This window comes from Rutidosis leptorrhynchoides, chromosome 4, assembly GCF_046630445.1.
Source record: "Rutidosis leptorrhynchoides isolate AG116_Rl617_1_P2 chromosome 4, CSIRO_AGI_Rlap_v1, whole genome shotgun sequence".
NCBI lineage: Eukaryota > Viridiplantae > Streptophyta > Magnoliopsida > Asterales > Asteraceae > Rutidosis > Rutidosis leptorrhynchoides.
In genome coordinates, this window is record NC_092336.1 from 62,275,462 (window position 1) to 62,296,595 (window position 21,134).

Sequence of the window (21,134 nt, forward strand, 5' to 3'; positions counted from 1 at the left end):
TAAAGAGTAAAACTGAAAAGTAGACAAAAAAATACATATGTAGTTACTTTTTCTTAAACTATTAAACTATGTATATTTTGTGTGAGGACTACTAAATTGATACGGAGGGAAGGACAAGTTATTAACCTTAGTCACTTTTTACTATTAAACTATATATTTTTTTGTCTAAGGACTATTAAATTGAGACAGAAAAAGGGAAGAAGTGACAAGTTCTTAGAGCACTAAGAGTCGTTCAGTGTTAAGCTTAACATTGGGATTTAATACTGAGTTCAAAACAGAAGAAATCGATCAATGTTAAATCTCAGTGTTAAATCATTATTAAATTGTTTTTAACACTTTTAATAATATTATTTAAGAAATAGAAGGAAAAAAAAGGAAAAAATGGGAAAAAAAAGAAAAAGAAAAAAAAAGAAACACAACGTTACCAAGCTAACGGTGAAGGATTTAACACCGATTTAACACCGAAAGAGTATCGTTGGCTTCAATATCCCCGGTGTTAAATCAATTTAACACTGAAAAAAAATGACTACTTCTGGTGCTCTTAACCCTCGGGGTAGAGCAAGTTATCAAGCAACAGGCCCAACATAAATACATTGAGCCCAACGAAATTAGAAAACATCCGGTCAAATAACATCAAAACTATACTGACAACACTAACTACTCTGACGTGTCGGTATTTAACTGACACGTGGCTACCTCAATACTTCGTTTGCAAAATACACCAATTTAAAAACTACTCCACTTTTTTGTTACTTTCACACCCCCTATCATTTCAATACCTTTTACACACACTCACACACTCACAAAAAACGTTACTTTTCACCCGAAAATGTCTTCCGATGACTGGCCGGATTGGCTTCCTGCTGACTGGTATATGCAAGCCAGAAAAGTCAATGAAAAGAAAGTCAAAGTAATTTCTATGTTTACTCTCTTCAATTTCATTTGTTTAGTTCTTACAGATTTGTTGGTTTTTGTTTCGAATTTAGGGCTAATTTTTGTTATTTTGCGATATTACTACCTGCATGTGTATTTACGTCAGTTAAATTCTGTTTTGAGCTGATTTTGCCCTAGTTTTTTTTTTTTATTATTAGCTGAAGTTCGATAAAATTAGGGCGAATCTAGGGTTTTTTGTATGTATACTTGTTGTAATTATCCTATGTTAGAAGCCGCTTGAGCTGTAGTTTGTTAAGTTCTGGACAAATCTAGGGTTTTTGTATGCATATTTTTAGCTAACATGGCTGCTAGTAACTGATTGACATGTAGTTTGTTAATTTTTAGGGCAAATCAAGGATTTTTGTATGTATAATTATTGTGATTTTCATATGCATATTTTTTAGCCACATTTGCTGCTAGGAACTGCTTGAGATGTAGTTTGATAATTTTAGGGCAAAATGGTAAATCTAAGGTTATTGTGTGTAATAGCTATTGTGATTTTTGTAAGCATGTATATAGCTACATTTCCTTCTATAAATAGTTTGATTGTCTTTTTGTTACAAAGTATGGCTTTTATTTATATATGTTATTATGTTCATAGCACGTGTATATAAGAGTTGTTCATCATTATTATCTATTTCGTTGGATGACTATATATATATTTTTTTTCTCTCAGTGCTACATTGATCCTGAAGGACACAGGTTCTATTCGAAGCCGCAAGTGTTCGAGCATCTCAAGAAGAATAACAATGGCACAACATCTACAAACACTGTAATGCCTATAGCCTGTCAGCCTTCCTCTATATGTATATATGTTTAATTTGTATATCATTTATGATTGTTTGTTATTTTATTGTTCAGCAAAATGCTAATGGTTCGGGTGTAGACATATCCATGGAGCAAGATGTTGACCATGCAAATGAAGCTCCTGTATCAGGAGAAAACCATACGAAACTGACAACTAGAAGTAGTAGGAAGAAACCCCAGGTACTATAAAGTAGTTTATTTGTTATGCGATACACGTGTAGTAGAATCTAATTAAGCCGTGAGTGTAAATTGTTCGATACTTTTTTTTTTTTTTACTTTTGATCTATGTGATTGTATCAGATCATGAATTTTTATATAAATCTAGAATAATGTAACACTTGGTGGTTCAGGAAGGTGAGGGTGCTGTAGCCGGAGACGGGTCTCCATCTGAACCCGAAGCATCCGAAATGAAAAGTGATGATTCAAGTTGGCTACCTGACGGATGGACTATGGAAATCAAGACTCGAAAAGCTGGTAGCACAACTGGAAAGAGATTCAAGGTAATCAAACAAATATATATATTGCCTATTACGTTTTTTTCATTCGCTAGCAAAGCGTTTTGATACTTTTCAATCTTGATTAATATCTGAAAGACAAGAGTCATATATCTCTTAGTTATCAGCATCTACAATCACGTTACTTGAAATTTAATAATAGCGAAATAAAATACTTTTTTCATGCTTCTTGGCCATGTGTTTTTTTTTTTTTTTTTTTTTTTTTTTTTTTTTTTAACATTATCTCTTTGATTTGGTAGTGTTACACGGATCCAATTAGTGGACAGAAGTTCTTTTCAAAGCCGCAGGTTCTGAGTTATCTTGCCAAAATAAATGGCAATGCAGCCGGACAGAGAGAAGGGAGTCCTGTCCCTATTATTGCCACTCCGATATCAGCTTGGGTATTCCTTTTGTCGTTTAATTTGTAACCTAATAATATGGTGTTAACCAGTTGGCGATTTAATCCACTTTAATTATAAACGGGTCGATTGTAGGATGTGTAATGTTAATTATTTCAAATAATTTCTTAGCCAAATGGGGAACGGGTCAAGTAGTCAAATTTTTAAATAGTTTTGACAAGAAATCAAAATAAGTTGCTATTTAATTCCTAACTTATCCTATTTAAAGTTCTTTTGCACCTAATATATTAATAATTAAACAGTTAACTTATATTAAAAACATTTTTCAAACAAGTCCAAACATGTTGAAATTTGTCATTGTTGTAATGATATGTACGATGGATATGTAATCCAGTGTAACAAATTCATTACTATTTGAACACAGAACAAGCAAAATGACCCTTCTCAACTTGTGCTAAACTTGTAACCAAACTTGTTTTCATTAGTAACCCAAACCCTATTGCCATCTCTAGCATCAACAAGTTATTATTTTTGGTTAACTAACTGGTTGTTGCTTACAGCAATCGTCTATAGAGCCTGATATGTCCCAGTCATATAATACGCCTAAAGTCAAGAAGAATTCGTCCGGAACGAAGATAGGAAGTGCCCGCTTGTCCCCTAAATATGAAGTTTGTTTCAATTACCCACACATTCATGTTAAAATTTTAATATTACAACAGTAAAATTTAATTAACCATTAGGGTTTTGGAGCAATATATAGGTTGTGTCAAGGACTCCGGTAGAAGGGTTGCCCTCCGGGTGGATAAAGGAACTTAGAAGGAGAACGCGTGGAGCTGTGAAGAAAACTGACCCGGTTACGTTTTTTAAATTATATGCAAATTCTGTTATATATGATTAAATAGTTATATATCTGATCGAGTGTTTAATACATGCAGTACTTCATAGATCCTTTGAGTGAATACGTCTTTTTCTCAAAAAGGGATGCTTTGCGCTATTTGGAATCTGGAGATGTTAAAAATTGTGTCATAAAACCACTGAAAAGGGATATGAATGAAGACTCTGTAAGTTCCTTGATACATATAAAATGATTGGCTACAAACATGAAGCCAACGTTTTTATTTATTGTTACATTACTTGTTGTGAAGGTCACTAGTTCATATAGTCTGGTCATGGGTTCTCTAAAAAAATGTTAAAATTGAAAAAAGCTTTATTACATTTCGAAGTTATAACTTGGTATCATAGTGTAAATCTGTACATTCTTTTATCCTGAAGTTATACATCATAACACTACCGAGTTCTGTTTCTTTTAATCAGAATCTTAATTTGAGTTCTGCTGGAGGAGAAATGGCTTCACAACCTCCATCCAAAGAAACCGAAACTCCCGAACCGTTAACAACAAACGGTACTGAAACGGAGATGAAGACAGACGAAGGAACTATAGAGTGCCCGGTAAAGAACAATTTTATTTGATCATTTTATTTTTAATTTATTACAGATTCTTTTTCCATCTAAAGTAGATTTAACCATATGATTCTTATTGTTCTCTTGCAACTTTCTGTGAATCTGCATCACTTATGTTAATCAAAGTTGTTTTAATTCATATTTTAAATTACTCTGAGCTAAGGATTTTCACTAGTACTATCATTCCATTTTAAGAAAATTTATATAAATATTAATGTTAATTAATATTGATATAAATAATGGTTGGCCATTTAGAAACCGGTTCGCTCTATAAGTGGAGGATCTTTCTCTGCACTGAAGCAAGAAGTTATTGATTGGCTACCTGAAGGATGGACCTTTGAAGTGCTTTCTAAATCTTCTGGACAGAAATACAAGGTAATTGAAAATACTACCATTCTTCGATATCTGTATTTAGTCTAGATCTGCAATAAAATATTTAATATTTATTTTATCCAAAAAGTGACGACTTATGGCACAATCTGCATCTTTTAACTTATCTGTACATTAACATCTTGCTTGTTAGACTCTGATACTGTTTGAAGCATTTTGTTTCTGGTCTTCTCGATATTACTCATGATTTTTTGGTTATTGTTCTGTTTTTTTAGGTCTTTATGGAATCTGCAAGTGGGAAAAAGTTTTATTCGAAGCCGCAAGTCCTTAGCTATCTTTCGAATGGCAGTAGCAGCAATTCCAGAAAGAGAAAAGTATGTTCTGTTCCTACACTGTTAAGTGCAGTATGAATATTAATTACCATGTTAAGTATGATTTAAAAGTTATATTATTTCAATATTTATCTCACATGAATAAGATGTTATAAGTATGTATTGATCATACACTTTCAGTGACTTCCAACCTGTTGAAATCATACCTGAATCAGTCCATTCATTATTAGATGGGCCAAAATTGCCCTCTACCATCCAGTGTCAACTTTTGTACTCTTTTGATATTAATCTATGGGAATAGCACTAAATAAGTTCAGAAAAAAATGTTACATTTGGTTATATGATATGTTACTCCATATGTTACATGACTTTGTAGGAAAATAAACCCGTTGCTGCGTATGATTCGGTCCAAAACTCTGGATCTGGTGATGTTGGGCGGCCCAAAAGGGTCAAAAAGAAGAATGATGACACACCAAAGTCCAAGTCCAAGGCCGAGGCCGATTACGAAGAAGTTTGTTTCTGTTTCCTATGCAGATAATATTAATTAAATATGATATTATTATTTGATAATAAATCTGTATATAATATAATATAAATATATAATACGGACACCTGACATTCAAAACAACATTTCAAGGTTGTGACAGCATCTCCAGCAGATGGGCTGCCACCTGGATGGATTAAAGAAATTAGAACCAAGATTTATTCAACCCACCAAAGACGTGATCCGGTACTGAGTGCTATCTTTTCTATTAAATCTGTCTATAACTTGATGTTAAACAAATCTGTTTGCGTTTTATTATCAATGTTTGATTGATCATTAATTGTCTGATTGAGGACTTGGGTGCACGCAGTTTTACACGGACCCTGTGAGTGGCTACATCTTTCGCTCCAAATTGGATGCTATGCGCTATTTGGAGACTGGAGACGTAAACTTGTGTGCTATTAGACCAAAGATTAAGGATAAAGACGGAAATGAAGTTGTAAGTCCTCAACTTGCTTGTAGTCTTTACTTAAATACTCTTAAATGGATTGATTCGTTTTATGTTTTGTTGCTGATGGGTAAAATAATTTAAACTAGCTGAAAAATAGATAATAATCAAACAGTAGGAAGTCTCTAAAGTTGGGGTTTTAATCCATAAAATTTCTAAAATCATTCATCTTGGAAAATTATATTTTTCTTTAAAGGATAATATCTGTATCATTACATAAATACATATATATATTGTATATTTGACACACTAATTGTTTAGTAAAAAAGTCATTTTTTCCTTTTTTGTCCAAGTGCCAAAACCACGATAACCATAATAAAGGTTTCACCTTTTACTGATTCACTTCTCTTCAGTCATTATGAGACTGAAAGGCTCGGATTATCGCTTAGTTGATCTTTTTTGTTTTTGTTTTACAGACTGTAACAGGCAGTGTGCAAAAACCAGCGACAACTGAAACTGACAATCAACTCGATGAAGGTACGGGAAAAAATTACTCAAAAATCTTCAATTTGGATTATATTATTTCCTGTTCATTTATAAAGACTTGTTCTCGTATTAACCTTATTGACGTAGGAAAAGGAGGAGAGAACAATGATTCATCAACTCCTGCAAAAGGTAAGGCGTCGAGTAGGCTCGCAAACACACCGGCTCGATCTTCAAGAAGGGTCAAAACCGAGACTGACCCATCAAGTGGTGGGCCCACTGAGGATAATGGGCCAGTTCCAGAGAAGCAGGTATCAGGGATAAATTTGGAAAAACTAGCTGATGATGAGGACCAACTCTGTTATGACATTCCAGAGGACGAAAACTGGCCAGATATTGACTTTGCGGTCAAAACCCTAAACAGTGAAATTCTGTTTAATGGTGAACCAACATCTGCTCCTTTTCATGAAGGAAGTGTTCGGGCGGACACAAGTGTGGGCGAAACTCCGAATAAGGTGAACTGAGGAGCGATGAATAGTGTGTGTGTTTTCTTTTGATGACTTTAGTAATGGTCTATGATGTGATCTATTTGAACTCGACTGTGTATTGCTTGTTAACTCAAGTACTAGCATTTTGTGGGTGCTGTAATCACCATTTATGGTGAATTTTATGAACCGCCTTTTATCTTCGTCAATGACGAACCTTAGTGTTAGATCTGAATTTGTACTAGTATGACTGACTCGACTGATGGAGATGTTATGTCGCCAAATCAATCAGTACGTCGCTTATTTCTTATTTGAGAGGATGATCTTAAATTAAACTCCCTTGCAACTAGGTTGATAAAGCAAGCTCAATCTGAGCTGATGGGATTTGAAAAAATCGCCATAATGAAATGATGCTTTTGCTTGTGAGTTCTTATAACACTTCGTTTTAATCTTTTTTCAGAGTAAACTTCATTGTTATGTTTCTTTGAATCTTACAATTGATAAAAGAATAACAAAACTTAAAAACAAAATTGGCTGCATATTTTGCAAGTATCATTACATGCTCGAAAACTCTCACGACCCTCATCACGGACGGACATATACACACTTCAAATCAGAAAATGAAGACCAAATACCCAAATAGACTGACCCGTTGTTTGCCACCTTTAGGATACTTTTTTTTTTTTAAGATAAGTAGTCGGCATTGAATACTCTCATTTGCCACGCACGCACGCGTTTTCAGGACAAAACTGAGTCGCATTATAGGAACCCGATCCTTAAATCATCCGGATGGGCATGCGGAGCGAATTTGAATCCTGAATGAATTCGGGAGAAAACCCCCTAGGGTCAATCTAGAGCTCCATCTTTCAGGCAAATTGATTAATAGGATGGGTAGAGCAAGACTCGAACACATGACGTAATCCCAAGCCCCACACACAAGGTGTGGGATACCATTGAGGCAAGTCTGCAATGGTGCCACCTTTAGAGGATACTACATAATCAAAATTGAGGATTACGAACATTCGGGCCACAAGGACAACATTTCATCAGATTACCAGTTAAGGAGGAAACGGACTACTATGAATGTTCCACTAAGACGTGGTTACAAACATTTTATTTTATATTACATAAAAACTCAGCATCCAGTTACAAGACTAGTTCTTCGATATAATAACTTGTACCCGGTTAAAGTCATATAAATGACGTCATGCTACACAAGATTACTTGATTTATATTTGATACATGTAATCACCTTAGAAACCGTAGGCAGCAATTGGCTGTTACTGCAACCAAATATAGATGGTCAATTGCTGGTCCTGTATCTGAAAACTTAAGCTGCAATAAGGGTTGATTGTAAACTTGACTTCTGTCGATTGCAATCTTGCTTTTGCGTAGATGAAACAAAAAATTAAAATATTTACCTAGGAATCAAGATTTGGGAGTTGAGATACTTTTTCTATTTCTTTGATGATAAGTTCCTTTTCTTCTTCAAATTGATCATCGTCACCACCTAAAATGTACATGATAAGAAAGATTATGCACAATTTGTCACACACAAAAAAAAAAAAAAAAAAAAAAAAAAAAAAACTGAGATGATAGAAATATAGCCACGCGCTTTCAAAATGGGTAGATTCTGGTTAGTTTTATCTATTGGGTCAAATGTCTGCCAAAATCTTCTAACGCATAAAAAAATATCATCATTTTATTCAATATTTCTTTAAAAACGTGTTTCAGGTCAATCTAAGTTGATTCCGCCCATTTCGACGGTACATTGAGTACCCATTTGGACCCATTACCTACCCGCACATTTTCCAGCTCTAAAGCAGAGTGAGGTTAGCTAATGTACCTTTTCCAGCAGACAAATTGTTTAATAAATCCAGCAATCTTTCATGGTTCTTTGCCAATATAACTTTAATTTCTCGAGTCTTATTAGGATTAGCCACAAATATCTGCAAGTAAAAATCATTATAAGAACAAATACAAACTATTCTATTAGTGGAATTTAAGAAATGGATTCTTCTAAGTTGTTGTTGTTTTTTTTTTTTTTTTTTGCAACTTCAACCGACAATCAAATACCTTAAATATGTGGAATGCAGATATCTGAATGTTTTTGCTTGAATCCTGTAAAAAAGCGATAACAGACAGAGCCCGTAAACGTCTCGAAGATAACTACTAATGAAAATATATGCAGTTCACTTAAAAATTAATATTTTTTTCATATACATGTTTGTCAAAATATGATTCATATATAAGAGTAATATGATAAATACCGTAAGCAATGTCATCATGACTTTAATGTGCTGAACTTCTGCAATATATTTTTTCATTATATGGGAACTTGGAGGCTCCAAAAGAAACTCAGATAAAAGCTATCATCCACAAACATCCATTTATCAGTTTGGTTATCGTACGACACACACACACACACACAAAATAAAAGCAGTGATGAATAACTAACCTTCAAAGACTGCCTTCTTGTTACATAGTTGGCAGAAGTTAGAAGTTTCCTGTACTGCTCAAAGAACTGAAAGGGTGTGAAAGAATGAACATCAGATACATAATACGGGATACATGTAGATGTGCACTGTCATATAGTAGTATTACTTTATACATTTGTCTTGTATTCTCATGGGTTGAATCATAGATACAAATGGATGAATGTTAATATTTGTTTTGCATATCTACTTATTAAACAAAATACAGTATACAACATTAAGTTGATAACTTTGTAGCTCCAAATTATGTCAATCCTAGCAGTCTATGTTGAAATACACAGTTAGTAGGATCGTCAAATGTACATGACTTGATAATTCTACGACTATAGAAAATGACTTTAATGGCAGCTACATACTGAGCATGTTGAATGATAAATTACAAATATGCATTGTTTAAAACACTTCATTTCTTACCTCTCAGTTTGTTATTTAACCCATTTCATTATCAAATTCCAACAAATACATACATAATATAGAAATTTCTGAACCAAATTAGCATTATAAACTTACTATTAACAGTAAGAAAATATGTAAACTTGACATGAAAATTTTCAATAAAATGAAAAGGGGAAATCTCTAGAGGACGTTCATTGAACCAACGGAGTCAACTCTTTATTGCCTTTGTTATTCCATAGAACGATGGCTTACTATTTTATATTAAAGTCATTACATTATGGAGAACAAACAAATTTAACTGTGTCCTTACACTTAAGAATATATAAAAAATGAATTCGTATCAGGTCCAAAACCTTCCATCTTCAATTTTATCTGCCACATATTTGTAGTTTTTGGTTTTTTAAAAGAATCGACGATTAAATGAACTCAAAAAGTTGATATTTTAAAAAAGTTCCAAAATTTTCTACTTATTAAATCTAAAGCATATCTTGGTTAATCTATATATACCATAAATTACAAATTTTCTGTACTAGATTTTTATTTTATTTTTTGAACAACGGTTAGGAGTCACTGACGGACGGAGGTCCGAATGCGATGTCGGAACCCACCCACCCGATCATTTACTTGGTACGATCATTTCCTTAGTACTTTCCTTCCCCTATCCGAGTACTTTCCTGTACTCGGATAGGGGAAGGATTGTCTACATCTCACCTCCCCCATACACCACTTATGTGGTATTGGGTTTTGTTGTTGTTGTTGTTGTTGTTGTTTCCTGTACTAGATTATTTGTTTCTATTTTCTTGTGGTTTCTAGAGGAATATATCAATTCTTATAAAGTAAAATGAGAAGAAAACCTCATCATAATGTGAAGTTAGGAATTCAGATACTGCAACTGGATGTTTGGTAAGCAAATCCTGCTTAACATTAGTACTGAAATAAGTTAGAAACAACATGCAACATGACTTATAAGTGAGTCTTACCTGCCTTTTCATCCCGTCATATTAATCAAAGTTTTGACCTTAAAAGTGGAGAATGCATCAGAAGCAACATCAAAATTTGCAAGTTCCACATATTTGAAGAAAAGTTCAAAGCTTGGAGACTCCAACATATATCTGAAACAGTAATAATTCTTTTTAAACCAATTGCAATGCTAAGATTATGCTATATATGTCACAACAGAAACGCCAAACGCCAGTAACTTATTTACACATTACACTTGCTAATAAAAGGTAAAAAGGTAGAAGGTTTTCCCTGTTCGGGCTACCCGGGAGGGCGAGTAACCCGACCTCCTCATACTCTGATATACACAGTCCAACAGGATTACTCCCTGGCTGTTTCAAACCCATCCCTGGCCACCACTAAATATTCGTCCTAGACGGGATTCGAACCAGGATAAATACGTTGTTATGATGCATTTCGTCTACTTATGATGCAATTACAGATAATAATCACTGTACATGAAGAGAGCAATAATGACGGTTAAACGGAATGAAAAATGCAAATGCATTTTAGACAAGTTTAATTGTGTGGTGGTATTCAAATTTATTCACGATGCTATTAAAATGAAGAAGATCGGAAAATTTTATGTCTCTAGGGTGAAATATTGTCTTACTTTGCCAAAGTTGGAAACTTGATGCATTCCCTCAACATGTTTCCGCAATTTAAGGCAATCTCCTTGTTATCATAACTGTTTGATACTCAAAAAGTACATAATAAATCAGTTGATAATAACAAATCCTTGAAGTGTAAAAAACCATAAGACAAACAATAGAATATAACTCATTATACCCTGCAACCAGAAAATCTAATAAGTCTGAATGTTTCTCCAAGAATTGAACACAACAATGCGTTGATCCAACTTTTTGCTTCAATAATATGGACCAAAATTGGACTAAATCTTTTCTTGCCTAAAAGCACGATTCATATAAAGTTAAATACTCGTATCATAATAAGTAAGTAATAAGCAAGTGATTGGAGTCACAATTACTCACCTCCCACCCAAGTATCGATAACTTGTGAACGAAAAGAACAATTACACCCTCTTTACATATTTCCGTCGCCAATTGCAAAATTTGATCCGTGTTTGGTTCAACTTCCCCATCTCCTAAAAGCATAACCTTCATCGCGCCAAAATTCTTCTCAACTTCTTCTAACGCCTGCATTCATAAATGTATGCTGTATGCACATCAACACACCATATACAATGACAAACAAGTTCTTAACACTTTTAGCTAAGTTCCGGCCCGAGATTTATTTATTACATTCATAATTCATTACATGGTCACATTACATGACCTACTCAAACCTAATATTCACAAAACTAATTATCCAAGAGTAAAACTAGGACTACGTGTTCACCCGTATTATTCATCGATTCAAATAACTTTATTCTTTCAACATTCATTTTAAAAATGTGGAGTTAGCTAATTGGATAAAATGTGAGTGAAATACGTTTAAAAAGATTGCAACTTTGAACTAAAATCACTAAAAAGATGAAAAATTTAACACTAACGCTACACAATAATAACATCTGAAGATGATGAATTGACCTTTTCGAGTGATTTAACCTCAACAACAGTTTTGGTATCAAGAGCCATGAGGGAGTCTTTGATTGCTTTAGCGAGTTCTTGTGGGGTTTTAGGCCTTAAGGCCTTGAAGAACGAAAACGACATCGTTTGCTTACAATTGATGATCAATCAAGCAATTAATCAATGGAAGGAATGAAGAAATTAATAGGTGGATTTTGATATATTGCGGAAAAAATGTGTAATAATCGTTTTCATATGAATTACGATCATAATCATATGATCATATGATATGATAATTATAAGTGTGAGAGTGGAAAAAAATTGCAATTATTAATTGTATTATTTTTATTTAACCCTAACGTTTTTTTATTTACGAAATAACGATGAAATTATGACAAAAGAAAAGAATTTTTATCGAAAATGAAAAAAAAACTAAAATACAAAAACATCAACCTAAATATACAAAATCATACGGGAAGACTCGGAACTAATAATAATCGTAGCGGTTATAAACTACTACTACTAGTTAATTAATTATCATAACATATAATTGTGATGTCGGATGAATAAGAGGTACTTATTAGGTTAGATAATAAAATGGTAATGATGGGGAAGTATGGAGTTGTAACAGAGAGCGTTTGTTGAAAGGGTTGTAGAAAGTATATGAATAATGTATTAGAATTTAATTGGTATTTGATAGATAAATAATATAAAGGTGTGAGAGAGAAATAAACTTCAACCAATCAACACTTGCCACCTCACATTCTTTCCCCCATTTTTTTGCGTTTCACCTTGACCAACTCCCCAACCAAAATCACCCACAAACGCCCCATTACAGACGTTTGTGACGCGTTTATCATGCCAAGTCAAGGTGGATACCCCTACAAACGCCGAGTTATATATGGTCTTACGGAGTACTTTTATACTCTGTATGATAATAGTGATAATTTTATTAACATTGGCTTTTTTATATTACGAAAGAACGATAACATTGTATCAGAGAAACTTTAATCGAAAAATGTAAACATTAAAGATACAAAATTATCTGAGAAGACTCGGAACTAGTAATTGTAATTTATAACCGCCGTCGTTTACAAACTACTACTAGTGAAGCGATGGGTGTTCTTTTCAAGAGTTCCATTGTCAAGCAAGTTGGTGACGGGAAATATACTCACTACAAGAAAAATGTTCATTTGTGACGATCTTTTAGTGACGAATCAATATTTGGTCACTAATAATGCTATTTAGTTACCATTAAAAAAGTGATCACTAAATTTTGGTCACTAAACGATATTAGTGACCAAACAAATGGTCAATATAGTGACCAATTTGGTATTTTGGTCTCTAAAAATATTTTATGACAGATCTATAGTGACGAGAAGTGACCAACCTATTTTGGTCACTAACTTGATTTAGTGACCATTTTAGTGTTATTAGTGACCAATAGCCTTCGTCACTAAAGCTCATTTTTCTTGTAGTGACTTCTTTTTGGAACGATGTGTGGTTATCAGTAATTCCTCTCAAGTTCAAATTCAACAGGCTAGCTCGTCTCGATTCAAACATAAATGCAACTGTACAGGATTGGGCTGGCTGGAATTGGCTCACTTGCAGTGGCTCTTGGGCCTGGAACTGTCCACCAAGGGGGCGTACGTGGGCTGAATTAGTGGAGCGGCAAGAATTATTGGCTGCTGTTAAGATCGAGAAAGATGAATCTGACTCACAGCAGTGGTCACTTGCGGGTAACGGTAACGTTTCAACCAAATCGTTAACGGATGTGATTACTTGTGATGACCCGGAAATTTCTGACCAAATTTAAACTTAATCTTTGTATGATTAACATTTTCGACACGATAAGCAAAGTCTGTAAAACTGAATCTCAAAATTTTTGAACTACTTTCATATATTCAAATACCTTTCAGTTATTCTTGACGATTCGCGAACAATTATATGTATATAGATACATATATATATATACTATAACTTAAAAACGTAACAATGTATTAATTGTTTGATACCGTACATTAAACTTATTGGTTTAAATATTTATTTGAATATATATGATAAGTTGGAATATTAATTATATGAATAACTTGCGACGTATATTTAAAACGTGTTTATGAATGTTGAAAATATATATTAACTTAGTCATAAAACGATTTGTTATTATATATATATTAACAAATAGCGAGACAATGATTTATAGAAGTAAATGACCAAAACACTCGAAAGTTTAAGATACACTTTGAATGATATAGTTTATTGATAATTTAAGACTATATTTTGACAAAGGTACGAGTCACAAAACGTAAATTGCAAGTTTTATAAGCGTACGAAAATGCGTTCGAGAAACCGGAACCGGGACATAAGTCGAGTGACAACGTACGAGTCATCGGAACGAAAATTACAAGTCAACTATGCACATGAATTTAATATAATATATAATTAATTATTTAAATTATATATTATATATATTATATAATAATATGTCGACAAACAAGAAAACAAAAACATTTTGAGCTGGATCAGGCGGCCATGCGATCGCATGAAAAATACACTAAAAACCCATGCGATCGCATGGGCATCAGATTTCAAAAAGTTGCCTATAAAAGGCCAGTTTCTGCTCAAGTTTTGTTTACACATATACTACTCCCTCTAATATTATTATTATTTATTATTTATATTAATATTATTATTATTATTATTATTATTATTATTATTATTATTATTATTATTAAGATTATTATTATTATTTATTTTATTATTATTAGTAGTATTATTATTATTACTAATTATATCACTTAAAATATTACGACGAAGTCATGAGCATGTCACTTTCAAAATGGGTATTATTGGCAAATCAAACCTAGTGTTTATCATCTCTGTTGCATCTACGTACTTTCCTACAATATTGAATCTCAATATTGATACGTAAGCACTCATATTTTATCTTTTATATATTAATTGTGTATCCATGTCTAGTGCTCGAGTATATATATTTATACATGCTTGTATGCTAAATTTCATCGTTAAAGAGTTTATGATGAATCACGAATTAAATACATATATTACTGGTAAAAGGTATATGATATGCATGTTTTTGGAAAGCTGGCGAAAAATCAATGACTTTTCATTTAGATATCGAATAGTTTCGATGAACGGATTAAGAGATATGATCAACTGAATTATGATTGACGTTAATTGAAATTGCTTTTGAATCTGCAATTAAGATTTAAACAACTTGTTTACGAGATTGATAAAATGGATTTTTGAATATTACCAACCGAGTAAATGACTCCTTATATAAGGTATGTCTCGTTTTGTTGAACTATTGTCAAAATTGACTTTTTGAAACGACTTTGGATAACTTTTGTATGTCGATCTCGAGCATTAGGATTGTGATACACTATGACCTGACCTAGCTTAATAGATATTTATTGACCAACATATGTTCTCTAGGTTGAGATCTACGGTTATTTGGTATTCCGAGTTTCGGTCATATTTCGGTGAACGACTTTATGTGCTGCTAAGGTGAGTTTTATTTGCTCCCTTTTTAATTGCTTTTGCAATCTATATTTTTGGGCTGAGAATACTTGCACTTTATTTTAAAAACAATGGACACAAGTACATACTAAATTCTACACCGAGTTTGAACCGAAAATCCCTTAGCTTTGGTAACTAGTAACTGCCGGTTATAAGAACTGGTGGGCGCGAGTAGTAGTATATGGATCCATAGGGCTTGATATCCCCGTCCGAGCTACAGCACTAGCCTTTTAACGGACGTATGCTATTTGAGAAGCGTACACGTTGGTTTGCGTGTATTATTAAGATGATTATACAAAGGGTACAAATTATATATACGTTAAGTTTAGTTACCAGGGTGCTCAATCTTGTAGAATATTTTGATAAACGTTTCTGGATGAAACAACTGAAATCTTGTGATCCACCTTTATGTACAGATTATGCAAAACATTAAAACTATGAACTCACCAACCTTTGTGTTGACACTTGTTAGCATGTTTATTCTCAGGTTCCCTAGAAGTCTTCCGCTGTTTGCTTATATGTTAGACAAGCTATGTGCATGGAGTCTTACATGGCATATTTTTCAAGGAAACGTTGCATTCACCAAATCATCACCATGTATCTTATTTTGACTGCATTGTCAACGAAAGTACTATTGTAAACTATTATTTACGGTGATTGTCTATATGTAGAAATCATCAGATGTCGAAAACCTTTGATTTAAATATTCATTTATGGTGTGCCTTTTCAAAAGAATGCAATGTTTACAAAACGTATCATATAGAGGTCAAATACCTCGCAATGAAATCGATGAATGACGTGTTCGTCCATATGGATTTGGAGCGATCGTCGCATTACTCCATGTCTTTTAGGTTCGGTGTCGAATACAAACGGCGAAACAATGCGAAACAGAATGGTACCAAAAAGGTAGAGGTGTTCGTATGGAGGGCGGTACGGGGTAGGTTGCCCGTCTTGTTTGAACTTGACAAACGGGGTATTGACCTACACTACGTGTTTTTCCCGACTTGTGGTGATGTCATTGAGACCGTTGAGCACTCTCTACTTCTTTATAAAAACAATTTGGATATTTGGCATAAAATCTTTGATTGTTGGGGTTTAAGTTTTAACTCGAATTCTTGTATCAATGAAGTTTTCGGTCTTAGTTCTCAACATCAAATGTCGTCTTTTGGTGCGAAAGTTTGGCAAGTGGTGGTGTGAACGTGTGGTTATCCTATTTGGAAGTATAGAAATCAAAAAGTTTTTTCAATAAAGAATGGAACCTGTTGGTTGCACTTAGCGAAATTCAAGTGAAATATAACAACCCTCATATTTTCATACTTGAATTGACTAATTTGCCTATAGGGTTGTTATCCATACGTAATATATAATTAAATTCGACGTTGATCAAATATTTATTTTTAGTCGACACTTTTTGTTAACTAAAGTTTACACTAATTATATAAAATAACTTTAGTTAATATTAATATTAATGCGTATTATATTTAAAACTATATGTAACATAATTATTAATTAAATGATAAGTTATTTTAATCATTATATATATTTTTAGCTTATAAAAAAATAAAAATAAAAAGAAATAAGATTTTTTTTATAAATTAAATAATGAGCCCATGAATTTTGACTAAATATTTTCAAAAACAAAAACTTATTAAAAACATTTTTAACATGTTTTTATTATTTTGTCAAAATTGGCACCTTTATTTTATTATTTTTTTCCTTTTCACCAACCATTTTTTACCTATAAATACATGGCTCCTCATTCATTTTTTCTTGCCAAATACAAAAAACTTAAGTTATTCTCTCAAAACCTTGAAGAAAATTTGAGGTACTTTCTATGTTTATTAATTTTTTTTCAATATTGTCATTTATATTTATATTTATTGTATATTCTTTGTAAAATTAGAAATTAATTATGTTTATATGTTATAATTAGTATTATAAGTGTTATGATGCATAAAAATAATTTTGATAATTTATGGAATATTATTTATAATTAAATACGAATTATGTAGTGTTTAAACATAAAAACAATGTAAAATCGTAATAAATACTTTTAACCAAAAATAAAATATATATAATTTTTTTCTGAGTTTTGAAAACTTATATAGATCTGAAAAAAATTATAAAAATAATTACTTGGGTCGAATTGGTATTTATTATATAATTAAACTCTATTATTATGTAATTCGAAGGTAAATTAAGAATAAATATAAAATAATAAAAAATATTTTTTTAAATATTTTTCTACAGGTTATTAGACTGATAGAAACTTATAAAAATTATAAAAATAATTATTTAGGTTTATTTAGTAATTTTGTAGAATTAAAATTGTTTTGTGAATACATTAAGGGTAAAAACAAAAATAAATACAAAAATATAATAAAAACATTTTCTTAAATTTTTCTACTAATCTATATGATTGACTAAGACTATAAAAATTATGTATGTAATTTTTAGATATTTAATTTATTATTTAGACATTTTTGAATAATGTTCGATTAATAAAACACTATTATTTTTGAAGTAATTTAGGTATTTATTTAAAGGTAATTATATTTAATATATATAAGACATACTAAGGTATAATAACTAAATATTAAATAAAACTTAGGTTATATTATCACATATATAATTATTAAGTACATTAATAATTCGTTGTGTGTATACACCTAAAGTGAAGGTTAATCAAAGATAATGTATAATTCATGTGAACTTCATCGCTACTCATGGTCGTAAGTGAATGATGTCTAGGTTGCCATTTATGGATAAGCTTGTGGATCTCGAATGCCATGACTTAGATTCTGGTCAAGAATCCTGGGCCCCCGGTTACATCTGGTCATTCCTGACTTATTTGATAGCAACGAAGTTTGAATAAAGTTATACAACGTCTTGCTAAAGATTAACCCGAACTTTCTAAAATTGGAAAATTACTATAAGTGAAAACCTTCCATAAATAGTAACCTTCCGAAAATGGAAATTCTTTAGTGAACCATTACTATCAATATAGTACTATATACTATTGTCTGTTAGGCAATGTCTGATCATACGTTCTATCTCTAGGTTGAGATCTCGGTCACGTCCTTCCGTTCAATTCTTTCGTGGAATACTCTTTTGTACTACTAAGGTGATTTTCATAGCCCCACTTTTACTGTTTACTTAACTATTTATAACTTTTGGGGTGAGACACATGCTTGCTTTATAACTGTTTTACACTTAGACACAAGAACCAAATTGTTAACTATGCTGTCATGCTTTGATTCATGCTAAATCCCTACCGTAATATCGTCAATTGCTACGTTTAAATGCAAACTTAATTATTGTGAGTAGGCCTATTGAGAGTAACGTCTCTAACCATTCGACCGTTGGTCTTTGGTTACATAATAATGATTCCACGACACTGACAGTATAAGGTGTCATAGGGTAAACTTGTTTAGTAGCGATATTACAAAATGCAGCAACACTTTTAGATTGATATTTCTATATCAATCAACTTTAAACTAAATCTTGTGGTCTAAAACTTTGGATATTATTTATAAACCTGTGAATTTCACTCAACCTTTTTGGTTGACACTTTAAGCATGTTTTGTCTCAGGTGATGATTGAGCTAGCTGTTTGCAACTTTGTGATGATAGATTTGATGCTTGCATGGAGTCCATCATTCATATTTATTATTTTGTTTAAGACATTTTCCATTTACTGTACTCTTATGATGTAAAACTTTGAATAATGCTTCCGCTGTTTATTTAATAAATAAAACGTCTCATTTAGAGTCGTTCTCGCTTATACAACTGTGTTATGATATGATTGGTCACAATTACCCCTGGTCCATTTTGGGGGTGTGACAGATTGGTATCAGAGCAGTGTTGTTGTAGAGAACCAGGATTGCATTTTATGTGTGCCTTATACAATTAGGTACCTTAGCAATGTAGGACTACAACTTCCTTTGACTATAGTACCTTTAATTGTTGCCTTTAACTGTTAAATACTACACTATACTTTAGAAACTTTACTTATCTTTGAATGCCGAGCCAATCTAAGAACTCTGCTCATTCTCCTAAGTACTATTCAATTCCGCTACCACATTTAAATGCGACACCGTTCTCGACATTCCTATGTCATTTATCATGGTTTTGTGTATTACATATGTATTACATGAAATATTATCCATGAATTTTTGAAACTCCTTTATTTGTTATTATTCATACTCAAACGTATATAACTCCCTGTTATATCACGTACCTATATGCTTTATGCCTTTATGCATCAGTTTGCGAACCGAAAAATGTCATTGAGTTATCGAGAATCTCAAAGACATTATAATGTCATCACTACTCATATTCATTACTTTTATACCTTTTATTTCTCGTTATTGAATTTTCTTGACGGATGGCGTCTACGAAACTCTAGAATGGAAGGGTTTGGATTACCGATTTAAAGGATCCTATAGCTCAAGCCCCTAGACCTGAATAGGCCATTACGAATTGAAAGTCTTTAATCGAAAGATTATCAGATTACATACTTATCATTTTATGATCTCGACACGTCATACTGCTATTATTGGATTATAGACACATCATATCTTATTATATCATATCATATCTATCTTAATAAACTTTGTCTAACACTTTTCCTAAATTTTCTCAGTAAATTACAGAAATCTTTTTGCTATATATACGTACATAACAAAAACCCTTATTCCGGTCAGATAATATGGATTTCTCACTTGATTCCTCGAACTCCTCGAGCTCCAATGGCAGCGTAATCGGAATGAACCAACCAATTAGTCATCATCTATTTTGGATGAATTGGGGATGGGTTCGTAGTAAACTTAATCAATGGAGACAAGAAGAAGGTGATCCCTTCCACCAACTGAATTCACCTCTTGGTGAAGAACCTGAAGCACTTACCGGCGAACCCGTTCGTAACACTATTTTTACCCTCATTTCCAGGGTATCCAGTCACGAATATATAATATCTAAAATTCTAGATCTTATTCATCCACTTGTCCGAACCGCCAATCACCCCGGAATAATAGAAGAAGTCAATGAGCTTCGCGCTCGAGTGGTGGCTCTGGAGAATATGGTGCGAAACCTACGAGCACCAGCAGCATAACCAGCATCACCACCAGTACCAACAACATCACCACCAACAGCATCAGCTTCACCAACAACAAACACCATAATCTGTACCTCGGATATCAACATCATACGCCCCATAGATACCAAGGAATATTAGTAATAATGAGTTAAGATGTATTGACTCATTCTTCCTGAAAATTATATATGTATACTTTGTATATATATATATGGTTTGGAACAATAATAAATCTTTTCGTATTAAGCTATTACGTGTGAATCTTAACTAGTATGTACTACTTGGTTAATTCATATCACTAATATGCTATGATGTACATCCCTCGTTAATGACTTAACAATCGTTAATCACTGTTTCATCACAATAAACTCCATTTCATAATAAACTAAGTGTATTATTCAAATACATGTTTGGTTTTACACTTTCATTTTCGATGTACTCAAAACTCTTTAGAAAATATCATTC

General features: G+C 32.6%; 2 protein-coding genes across 4 annotated transcripts; one reads left to right on the forward strand and one right to left on the reverse strand.

The window, feature by feature from the left end:
• Positions 1–772: 772 nt before the first annotated feature.
• Positions 773–6,924, forward strand: LOC139839985 (uncharacterized). The gene is made up of 16 exons (XM_071830207.1): positions 773–910; positions 1,610–1,705; positions 1,795–1,920; positions 2,091–2,240; positions 2,495–2,635; positions 3,154–3,261; positions 3,354–3,446; positions 3,529–3,654; positions 3,908–4,042; positions 4,310–4,429; positions 4,660–4,758; positions 5,093–5,227; positions 5,354–5,446; positions 5,571–5,699; positions 6,125–6,185; positions 6,282–6,924. Exons 1-16 carry the CDS (start codon positions 830–832, stop codon positions 6,653–6,655), a joined length of 2,067 nt encoding a protein of 688 aa, XP_071686308.1. The 5' UTR covers positions 773–829; the 3' UTR covers positions 6,656–6,924.
• A 759-nt stretch (positions 6,925–7,683) lies between these two features.
• On the reverse strand, positions 7,684–12,340 carry LOC139839655 (uncharacterized). Of its 3 annotated transcripts, none has more exons than XM_071829782.1 (12): positions 12,057–12,340; positions 11,499–11,663; positions 11,296–11,414; positions 11,120–11,194; positions 10,526–10,619; positions 10,362–10,421; positions 9,075–9,140; positions 8,887–8,985; positions 8,693–8,737; positions 8,463–8,565; positions 8,038–8,126; positions 7,684–7,899 (listed from the first exon to the last, which is right to left on the reverse strand). In XM_071829782.1, exons 1-11 carry the CDS (start codon positions 12,177–12,179, stop codon positions 8,038–8,040), a joined length of 1,038 nt encoding a protein of 345 aa, XP_071685883.1. In that variant the 5' UTR covers positions 12,180–12,340; the 3' UTR covers positions 7,684–7,899. The 3 variants fall into 3 exon arrangements, with proteins under 3 accessions (XP_071685883.1, XP_071685882.1, XP_071685884.1); XM_071829781.1 differs by having other exon boundaries at positions 7,684–7,951; XM_071829783.1 differs by lacking the exon at positions 7,684–7,899 and having other exon boundaries at positions 7,958–8,126.
• Positions 12,341–21,134: the final 8,794 nt, after the last annotated feature.